Here is an 11,764-nt window from a genome sequence, read left to right on the forward strand (position 1 = left end):
CCTCCATTCTACTCTCGGGATCTTGGGCATGCACACACATGCGCCTGGTTTGAGTTTAAGCCACCAGGTCCGGGACTCGAACTGTGGCTAACTACATGGGAATTCAGCGACATAGCCATTACGCCAACTGCTGATCCCGATAATCCTGTGCATTTTCAAATTCATCTTACAAATATCTGTGCTGATAGTACAAACAAAAATTATAAACCTTTATAAATAAAAATTGGCGAGCTTTAATCTCTTAAAAGCAAGATAATTTTCAAAAATCTAGCTATATCCTCTTTCCCATTATACAAGATAGCAGGTGAAAAGCTGAGAAGTAGGATACTAAGAAGAAACCCGAAGCTAAGAAAGATGAAATGACAATGATGACTACATTGCTGGACTGCCACATGGCTGACTGCGATTTGAGTGCTGGACCCGGAGGTTTGAAACTCATGCTGGGAGCGTGTGTGTGCATGCCCAAAATCCTGAGAGAAGAATGGAGGAGAAGGGACTGCATTGTGGCCATCCTCCCAAGGGGTGATTTCTCGCATTCTGTATCTGTCTTTCCAGCAAGCATACGTGCCCTAGAGCGAAAATCTCTCCAAAAAAGGGGGGGAGGGGGAGTGACCGCAAGGCTAAAAAGTCCAAAAAGGGGAAACCTCATTGCAACAGAAAGCTGGTCCTACTCCAAGACATTGCCAGATACTCCTGATCTGCCATGTAGTCCAGGAAGGCCATGTACAAGAAGAAATACTTGGTCACTAAATCCAGGATTGAAAAGAAAAAGGAGAAAGTTCTTGCCACTGTCATAAAACCAGCTGGTGGGGACAAGAATGGTGGTACCCAGGTGGCTAAAGTTTGCAAAATGCCTAGATAGTATCCTACTGAAGATGTGCTTCAAAAGCTGTTCAGTTATAGCAAAATCCCTTCAGTCAGCATGTGAGAAAGTTACAGCAAAATCCCTTCAGTCAGCATGTGAGAAAGCTGCGAGTTAGCTTCACTCCAAGGACCATTCTGATCATCCTCACTGGATGCTACAGAGGCAAGAGAGTGGTTTCCCCAAAGCAGCTAAGCAGTGGCTTGCTACCTGTGACTGGACCTATGGTCCTCAATCAAGTTTCACTGTGTAGAAAACACCAGAAATTTGTCATTGCCACCTCCACAGACTTGATACTAGTAAAGTAAAAATCCCAGAACACCTCACTGATGCTTCCTTCAAGAAAAAGCTGCAGAAATCCAGACACCAGGAAGGTGGGATCTCTGACACAGAGAAGGAGAAATACGAGATTACAAAGCAGCGCAAGGTTGACCAGAAAGCTGAGGACTAGCAAATTTTACCAAAAATTAAAGCTGTTCCTCAGCTCTAAGGAGACCTGTGATCCTTGTCTGCCCTTACAAATGGAGTTCATCCACAAAAATTGATGTCAAATTTCTTGCCAAGAACCTAACAGCTGAAAAAATATAGTTATGTATATACACTATGAGGTCTAATATTTGAAAAACATGGTACCTATAAGTATTTTTTTTTTTTTGGAGAGATTTTCACTGTAGGGCGCGTGCGCTCGCCAGACAGACAGAGAGAGACATAGAGACAGAAAGCGAGAAATCACCCCCCAGGGGGGATGGTCACGCCGCAATCCCTTCTCCTCCATTCTCCTCTCGGGATCTTGGGCACGCACGCACACGCGCCCGGCTTGAGTTTTAAGCCACCGGGTCCGGGACACGAACCGCGGTCAACTACATGGGAGTCCAGCGACATAGCCATTACGCTAACTGCCGGTTCCCCCTATAAGTATTTTTTTGAAAAAGTAGTTTGGAAATGAAAATGATGATTGTCAACTTCTCTAAATTCTGCAAGACATTAACAGGTAAGTACAGATTGTAAGTTTGGAGAGAGTTATATACTGGAGCCAGCAGGTGGCATAGTGATTAAGGCACTGGACTCCCACTTGGTTGACTGCAGTTCGAGTCCTGGAACTGGCTTAAAATTCATGCCAGGTAGAGTCAGCAGGTGATGTAGTGGTTAAGGATGCTGGACTCCCACATAGCTTACTATGGTTAGAGTCCCAGACCTGGCGGCTTGCTTTCTCACTCTCTCTCTGTCTGGTCAAATTAAAAATAGATAAATAAAGTTAAATAAAATAATTCCTTAAAAAAAAAAAAAATCATCCCAGGTGTGTGTGTTTGCCCAAAATCCCTAAAGGAGAATGGAGAAGGGATTGCAACATGGCCATCCCTACTAGGGGAAGATTCTTTCTTTCACTCTCTCTGTATCTCTCTCTCTCTCTCCCCTCTGGCAAACATACATGCTCTATCATCAAAAAAATAAATAAAATAAAGAACTATTTACTACATACAACCCCATGTTTTAAGCATCATAATACATAATAAACTGGAATGAGGGAGAGATGGCACCTCTACCCCCCTAAAAAAAAACTTGACATGGCTGTGGAGGTGCAGGCAGTAGAAGCACTACTATGCAATACTGGGAGAAATATAGGAAGGTTCCAAGTTCAAATCTCAGGTCATCCTGAACATGCTGGGCACACCAATAATCCTCAATGGCTAGAGGACGGAGCAGGAGGAAGAGTGGTGGAGAGCAGCATGGTGAGACAACCTATCAAAGATGCCTCTCCTCCTTTTTTCTCTCAAGAAAGAATCTTTTAAAAAAACAAACAAAAATCAAAAAGGTAGGGACCAGCCTACGGCATAATGGTTATGTCACTGGAATCCCACGTATTCAACCAGAGTTCAAGTCCTGAACCTGGCAGCTTAAATACTCATTTCAGGTATGTGTGTGCCAAGATCCCGAGAGGAGAATGGAGGAGAAGAGACTGTGGCATGGCCATCCCTGGCCAGGGTGTGAGTGTGCGTGTGTGTGTGTGCATACGTGTGTATGTGATTTCTCACTTTCTGTCTCTGTCTCTCCAGCAAGTGCACTTCCCCTGAAGCAAAAACCTCTCTTAAAAAAGGTAATAACTGTATATTCAGCAAGAACAAATGCCTGTCAAAAGTCAAGTTGGAAAACCACAGCTAATCCTGAATCATTCATGACTTCAAATTAATAATCTCAATTATTTTCAAGAAAGCACAATTCCTGCTCTGCAAATGAAGATACAGATGAGTATTTTATCTAGAAAATTACTTAACACTATCTCTTACTTACACATATACCTTTAATTAAGAGTCTAAAGTATACAATCAAAACACAAATGAATGGCCTCATTTTTGATGAACAATATTCATTTATTTAAACATTCAGAGTTATTATTAGTGTATTAAGAAAATGAAAAGGGGGTTATTTCACAAAGAAACCTAGAACAACACTTAAGAAGGTAACCTGAAAAGTATCCTATCTATAAAGTGTAGAGCACCTTAGGGCTTCAATGACCAAAAAAGAACATGTGAGGAAAGGTGAAGTTCAATCACAATGGCTCTGGAAACAGTTTTCATGTAGCACCTGGCTTTTTTAGCACATTTCTCTGCTAGGTCTGATGAGTCTTCAGTGTTAAGTTTGGCTCGATATAGGTCGGATCTGAAAATAACCTCTTTTATTCAAAATTGATCACAGAGAAATTGAGCAAACTGCTTTTGGACACTTCTTTCTGTCTTACCGCAAAATTGTATGTGTGCTCACCAGAGGGAGACAGAGGAGAGAGAAAAAGTGAAAAAGCAACTCACTTTGGGGAATAATCACACGGCATCTCCTCCATCTCTCCTCCACTGGGATTTAATATACACATACACATGTGCTCAAGTATTGTTTTTCTTAACCACTGGGGACTTGAACTGCAGACCTGAACTGCACAATAGGCCATGTGGGATGTCGGTCTTCCTTTTTCTTTCTTTCTTTCTTTCTTTTTTTTTTTTTTAAGAATTATTTATTTATTTCCATTTGTTATTATTATTATTATTTCATTTCATAGACAGAGGTAGAGAGAAAGGGAGAGCATGAAAGCAAGCCACCAGGTCCAGGATCCGAACCATGGTCAGCCATGTGGGAATCCAGCGCCTTTAACCACCACGCCATCTGCCGGCCCCCCTTTTTCTTTTTAACTTGTAATAATAAGGATGAGAAAATTATTAACTGACTTCTGATGCTATGTCACAGGTACTGGTATTACATTCTATAAACATCTGGTCTAAAATCAGATGAGATAAACAAATGTCAACAATTTAGGTGTCACATATTTCTAAAAAAATAGAAAAAAATAACTACTTGTATATCTTCGCATGACTTTCAAGGTCATCTCCCTATAGAATTGCAGCCTACATATGTTAGCATTAATAAACTATACACTTTATCTACTCTTAAGTAAGCCATTCAATAATTGAAGGAACAGCCCACTCCTTGATCAATTAATCTTATAATGTTTTAAGGATATTAAAGGACAGCTGGCTTAGATAAATAAGACTTTTTCGTACACAATTTGACAGAAGCTAAAAATAAGCCTAAATGTACATATCCAGTATGAATTCTATTCCTGTGAATCTATTCCTGAAAATTAGTAGTTCAAGTATAAAGGATATACACGTGCACACACATGTTCCATGCATTACCATCTATCTATAAAAGCAAAACCACTGGAAATGATATAAATTACCATCGAGGAAACACCTTCCCACTATTAAACAAAAACAAGGTATTGGTTCATCTGGAAAGTCAAGATACATTTTTGCACAGAAAAATACGTCATGAATTTCCCCACAACCTAGTAAATCTGTACATAATGTCATACTGTACTACTGAGTAAGAAATACATATTTTATAACATCATTTTTGTAAAAAAAAAAAAAAAAAAGCCAAGTACAATTATGTATTTGAAAGGATACAGATAAAGACCTGAACAGAGAGGAAATCAAACTACTAAAAGTGGCTAAAGCGATGGTTGAGATTGGGATGCAGATAAAAAGGTAAAATCAAAATTTTACCTTTATAAAGGTTTTTCTTACACAAAAATGTTTTTACTTCTAATACTTAATATCTCAGTTTGGCCTAGTCTGGTGGCATAGTCAGCAGCAAACTGAACTGCAGTGTTAAAAGTCACACTGTTAACTACAAGTTCAGTTCCTTGGAATGGCTTGAAAACACAATGGGTACATACGTGCATGTCCAAGATTCTGAGGACCTGGAGAGTCAGGAAAAAAGGACTGTGGTTTTACAAGACCCTGTTGAAGGTACCCTCTCTCTCTCTTCCATGAGTACACAGTATCATGAATAAAACAAATATAAAATTTTAAAAATCTCAACTGAAAAACAAAAATAAATAATTTCAAAACACTATAACCTTTTACAAAGCAATTTGAAAATTTAATCACCTATCAATATTGACTAATGATTAGTAAAATAAAACTGTAGCTACTAGAAATCAAGTATTTTTAAAAAGTCTTTGGTTTACATGATCTAAATTAAAACTAAAAAATATTTTACTGCTCTACTTTGGATTCATTAGTAATAACTTGTAATATTTGGTTTAATACCCACTCTTTTCTGATATGAACCCTGTCTCAATCTTCTCTAAGAGAGAATGTAGCTGGGAGGGTGGTCTTAATTCATTTTCATCAAGTATACCCCCAGAATTCTTGACATAGTCCTGTTCTTTGTAAGTGTCATAAATGCTAAAAAGAAAGAAGAAAAAAAAATCATAAACCAAATCATTCTTACAGCATATCAACTATATAAACAAATATTTACTAAGTAATTTATACCAGGAATAATTGTTTACCTCCTTGGACACGTACCTACAGTTAAGGCCTATATTTGCTCAAGAGTCTAAAATGGTTTTCCTCCAAGAATCTTAACTCTTTTCTGAAGAAAATTTTGTACACAGAAATTAATTATGCTTATAGAAATCTCTTTTGCCTTACTGAAAAAAATCTTTCAAAATGATCAGTAGAAATCATAAAATCATGCCTTTTACTCCACTGGTCAAAAATAACAAAACCAAATGAACACAACTTTTAAAATCTCTCCCGACCTTAGGGACTAGCAGTTAGCATAATGGCTATGTCACTGGGCTCCCAAGTAGTTGACCGTGGTTCGAGCCCTGGACCCAATTGGCTTAAACTCATGCCGGGCGCATGTGCATGCGTGCCCAAGATCCCGAGAGGAGAGTAGAGGAACAGGGATTGCGGCGTGGCCATCCCCCCCCCTGAGGGCGATTTCACACTTTCTGTCTCTCTCTGTCTTTCTGGGGAGCACATGCGCCCTTATAGTAAAAACCTCTCAAAAAAAAAAAAATCTCTTCCGACCTTCTAGTAAGTAGTATATAAATTCGCTAAACAAAATTATCAGGGCTTACTATGTATCCAATATATTTCAAATTTATCAAGACTAATGAAAACAGACTCCACTGTAGAAAAAGAGGCTCTAAGTTTGGAATAGAAAAGGAAGACAAGTCTGAAAGAAATCAGTACTATAAACTTGTAGCAATAACTATAATACAACATAGTGGATGCATAGTGGTATGAACAACCAGTTTCGTGAAGATGGAGATATAGGTCAATAGAGGTTTCACAAAGGCATTGATATTTGAAATATGTGGAGCTATTTGAACAACAAGAAAGTTAAAAAATGAGGGTGTGGGCCTCATAGTTCAATGGTTAACAGAGCCAGATCCCATGTGCTAGAAAGAGAGTGTGAAGAAAGAAATTAAGGGGAAAAATAGACAGGCAAGACATTTATGGGATACAAAAATGGATTATTATCTGTTGAAGATAACGTGTATAGTATCCTCAACTGGAATGGTATGAAGTGTATTCATGTTGGGTAAATTCACTTTACAAACTAGGTGGCATATAGTGATTGAATATATAAAATTAAAAATAAACAAATAAATTAATTGATTAAAATAATTTTTTTTAAAAAAGTTCTCTGTGCTTCCCAGGCATTTAATTTTCCTTTTTCTACTTTCCTAAATGAGCACTTTATTCCTGTTCATCTCAGCTTCATATACAGTATCTCTCTCTCAAAATTAAGCTCTCTGAATCTGGGACTGAATAGCTGCTAGAGATTTAATTTTTATTTATTTATTTTTAAAGAATTATTTTATTGAATTTTGTCTAATTAATTAATTAATTAATTTTAATTTGACCAAGGGAGAATAGAGAGAAAGAGAGAGAGAAAGTGTGAAAGCAAGCTGCCAGCTCCAGGACTCAAATCGTGGTTGGCCATGTCGGAGTCTAGCACCCTTAACCACCACGCCACCTGTGGCAACGCTGCTGGAGATTTCTGAGATAAGCTTCGTTTGCAAAATTATTTCAAAATTCCCAGTTGGAATTTCCTGTTGGAGCTCTTTAACACTACTCACACATATGGAGTTCGTGAGTTTTTTCTTGAATTTGTTAAAAATGTAGCTCAGGGGACCAGCAGTTAGCGTAATGGCTATGTTGCTGAACCCCCATGTAGTCAACCACAGTTCGAGTCTCAGACCCAGTGGCTTAAACTCACACTGGGCGTGTGTGAGTTTGTGCCCGAGATCCCGAAAGAAGAATGGAGAAAGGATTGTGGCATGGCCATCCCCTCTAGGGGGTGATTTCTCGCTTTCTATCTCTCTGCCTCTCTCTGTCTTTCTGGTGAGCGCAAGCACCCTATAGTGAAAACCTCTAAAAAAAAAAAAAAAAAAAGTAGTTTGAGAGCCATCTTCTCTGCACCCTTTTTTTTTTTTTTTTTTTGCTATGAAGCATGTGCACTTGCCATAGAGAGAGAGTTAGAAATCTTTCCCAAGAGAGGGTAGCCATGTCAAAATCTCTTTTTTTACGTTCTCCTCTTGGGATTCTGGGCATACACGCACACATGCCCAGTGTGTTTTTCAAGCTACCAGGTCTGGAATGTTGCAGTCAGCCACATGGGATCTAGCTCCTTTAAGCACCACACCACCAGCTGGCTCTCCACCATTGTTTTTAAAAGTAAAAACATTAAGAACTAATCAGTCTGGGACCAGCAGTTAGCGCAATAGCTATGTTGCTGGACTCCCACGTAGTTGACCACGGTTAGAGTGCTGGACCCGGTGGCTTAAACTCACGCCGGGCTTATGTGCGTGCGTGCCCAAGACCCCAAGAGGAGAATGGAGAAGGGATTCCTGCGTGGCCGCTCTCCTTGAGGGGTGATTTCTTGCTTTCTGTCTCTCTCTGTCTGGCGAGCGCACATGCCCTAATAGCAAAAACCTCTCCAAAAAAAAAAAAAAATTAATCAGTCTTATTCCTTTGGAATTACACGTTGAATATAATAGGGGTTTCTTACTTGCTTTGTTTTTCCTATTTTATTGATCAGAACACCAGATACAGACTTTTCCTACCTAGAAGCTCATATCCTTCGGTCCTAGGACACAGATAATAGCTTCTTCCCACAGAACTGGATGAAAGACCCCTCCTCCCCCCACTGGTCCTGTTATCTTTTTATTTTTATTTCCTACTTCTTATTGCTGTTAGTTTCTGGAAGAATTCTTCAGACTTATTACTCAAACTGTATTAAATCTTAAGGAAAAAAAAAAACTTGTCTAATCTTGTCATGCCTCATTGTTGTTTTATGAGTATCTCTTTGTAAAAAGCTAGAAACTTCAACTTTCTTCAATTTTGTTGAAGTTTCTTCTGTTCCCTGCAGTAAATCTGGTTTTGCCACACTTAATTTATTTCCTACTTATTTCCTATTTGATCTCTTTTTTTAAAGAATTATTTTATTTAATTTTGTTTATTCGTTAATTTTCATTTGACCAGACACAGAGAGAGAGAGAGAGAAAAAAAGCAAGCCGCCAGGTCTGGGACTTGAACCGTGGTCAGCCACGTGGGAGTGTCCAGCATCTTAACCTATTTGGTCTCTTTTATATAAAGACTTTTCACTGAATGGCTGACAACTCTTAGCTATACATTTATGTTTAAATGTGAGACATTTAAAAGTTGATTCCTTGTCTTTATTATTTATTTTTTGAGATATTTTTGCTATGGGGAACGTGTACTCGCTGGAGACACAGAGACAAAGTGAGAAAGTGGGGAGCCAGGAAGGGAAGGTCACACTACAATCCCTTCTTCTCTTGGATTTTAGGCGCACATGTACACACGCCCTGCATAAATTTCAGGTCACCAGGTCCAGGACTCCCAACAGAGTCGACTGTGTGAAAGTCCAGTGCCTTGGGACCAGCAGGTGGCGTAGGTTAAGGTGCTGGACATTCCCACATGGCTGACCATGGTTCGAGTCTTCGGACTTGGCAGCTTGCTTTTTCACTCCCTCCCAACTCCACTCACCGCATATGTCTCTTTGATCAAGGTAAAAATAAATGAATGAAGGGACCAGCAGGGGGCATGGTGGGTAAGGCGCTGGACACTCCCACATGGCCGATGATGGTGCGAGTCCTGGATCTGGTGGCTTGCTTTCTCACTTTCTCTCTCTCTGGTCAAGTTAAAATAAATTAATAAATAAAACTTAAAATAAATAGTTCCTTAAAAAAAAAGTCTTATTCTGAAAAAAAAAAGTTTTTTTTTAATAATTAATAAATAAAATTAATTATTTAAAAAAAAGAAAACTAAGTTCAGTGATTTAACCACTACACCATCTGCTGGTCCCACTATTTCTTGTCTTATTCACCAAAATTCCCCAGTTTCCATCAGAGCTCCTAATATCACAGCAGATAAGATACTCTATGAAGGGGCCTAGTAGGTGATGTGATGGTTAAGGCACTGGACTCCCAATGGCCAACCACAGTTTTGAGTCTCAGAGTGGGCAGCTTGTTTTCTCATTCACTCTCTCTTGGTGATCACACGTGCCCTACAGCAAATTAAAGAATAATAATAATAAACAAAATAATTATTTTTTAAAGAATTATTTATTTTTAATTTTATTTATTCATTTACTTATTTTATTTTAAACAGAGAGACACAGAGAAAGAGAGAAAGTGAGAAAGCAAGCCACCAGATCCAGGACTAGAACCATGGTCGGCCACGTGGGAATGTCCAGCGCCTTAACCACCACGCCACCTGCTGGTCCCCAAAATAATAATTCTTTCAAAATAAAAAATACCCAGGAATATAAAATACCCAAAATAGGTAAGTCACTGAACTCCTACATGGCCGACCACAGTTAGAATCCTGGACCCAGTAGCTTAAAACTCATGCCTGGAGCGTATAAGCATGCCCAAAGTCCCGAGGGGTGAATGAAAGAGAAGGGACATCCCCTTGAGGGATGATTTCTCCCTTTCATATCTCTCTGGTGAGTGCACACATCCTGTAGCAAAAATCTCTTTAAAACAAAAAGATACTCTATGAAGTTATTTTGGGGTGGTCCTAATAGAGGTAATTTTTGCTGTTTTGCAGCTTTATGCATTATCTAAAATTTTAAATAAGCATAATTATAATCTGAGAAAAAATCAAACTATTAGAAAAAAGACCTCCCACAGTCTTTAACAGTAGTAAGTTAAATGTTTTTTAAAAAAGAAAAAGTAGAGAAAGCAAAGAGAAATATCATTTCCCATGAAGTCAGATCAATAGTCCCATAAAACAACGTACCTCTATTTAAAAACAGGAAATACTATAGAACAAAAAATGTATGGTTTTCAAAGAAATTTAAGAATTTATTTGAAACAATTTTGCCATGCACAAAAGTACAAAAAATATTTTTGGAAGTCAAGATAATCACACGCAAATGGAATAAAAACAAAGCTATCTTTAGCTATTACCTGAAGTGCAAAGTTCATGTGGAAACACTGTTCATTTCAAAAGGTGACCTAAAACAACTGGAGGTCTACACACAAGATATAAAAAGTGGCACCATCTGGCTAGCAATTCTGTAAGGTTTCTACCACCACCACACTCATAATCCAACATAGACTCTCAAAGACATACTCAGTAAAACTTCAAAATATTACTTGTTATCACCTGGTCTCAGTGGCTGCAGTGACCTGATTTGGCTCTGCCAAAGCTTCACTCACTACATCCCCACCTGAAGGTAAGACATTACACAGAATCTGTCCATCTTTCGGTATCCTTTGCACCCAGCGGCGTAGGACAAGCCGCTTCATAGATGAGTGAGGTTAGCCCTCCACAAGAAGAGCTGTCTAAGGGGTTGAACGGCAGTAGGTGCCGCTGCAGCAGCAGCAACAGCAGCAACAGAGACCAAGGGTCTCTCCCCTCCTCACTTCATGGTGTGTGGAGGGGGGGTGTGTGTCTCTCTGCAGAGTTTGTTGTTCTCCAGCCGCCTCCCACCAGCTGGCCCCTTCCCACTAGGGAAGGCCGGCGCTAGCCGGCGGGTTCCGGTGCAGGCGCATGCGTCTTTTGAAAGTCAACAAGGGTGGCTCCGCGAGCCAAACTGGGCCAGATCTGCTTCAGAGTCTCAGAACCCCACACAGTCCCAAGGTCTTCAGGGCACTGCAGGGCCTGAGAGACTTGAGGCCCAGGCCACAGCCCATGGATCCTACACAGCTCACGGAGTCGGAAGCCTCACAGACCTGGGGTGGGGGCGTAGTTGTACGAAGAGCAACCAGCAGTAGTAGGAGCCAAGGGCTGCGCGTGCCATTTCACAGCAACCCTAGAGGAGGGTGATTTTAGCACTGTTTTACAATGATCAAAATGAGACCCAATTTCCTTAAGTGTCCTGTCCTTGTGTGGTATAAAATATACATAGGGCGGGACCAGTCCTAATGGCTGTGTCGCTGGACTCCCATGTAGTCAACTGCAGTCCGAATCCCAGACCCGGTGGCTTAAATTCACGCTGGGCCATGTACGTGCGTGCCCAAGATCCCAAGAGGAGAACGGAGAAGGAACTACTGTCCCGCGGCCCGGGGAGGGGGGG

At 39.9% G+C, this 11,764-nt stretch overlaps 1 protein-coding gene across 3 annotated transcripts in view; it reads right to left on the bottom strand.

Moving 5' to 3' along the window:
* Positions 1-11,233, bottom strand: part of TASOR2 (transcription activation suppressor family member 2) — a 75,001-nt gene extending 63,768 nt beyond the window's left edge. For all 3 annotated transcript variants that reach the window (XM_027772475.1, XM_006150071.3, XM_006150072.3), the window contains exons 1-2: positions 10,852-11,233; positions 5,471-5,604 (exon numbers count right to left, since the gene is read on the bottom strand). In XM_027772475.1, the coding sequence (XP_027628276.1) occupies positions 5,471-5,604; positions 10,852-10,994 (277 nt within the window). In that variant the 5' untranslated portion in view covers positions 10,995-11,233. The remainder of the gene's footprint in view (positions 1-5,470; positions 5,605-10,851) is intronic.
* Positions 11,234-11,764: the final 531 nt, after the last annotated feature.

This window comes from Tupaia chinensis, unplaced genomic scaffold (assembly GCF_000334495.1).
Source record: "Tupaia chinensis unplaced genomic scaffold, TupChi_1.0 Scaffold000275_1, whole genome shotgun sequence".
Lineage (NCBI taxonomy): Eukaryota > Metazoa > Chordata > Mammalia > Scandentia > Tupaiidae > Tupaia > Tupaia belangeri.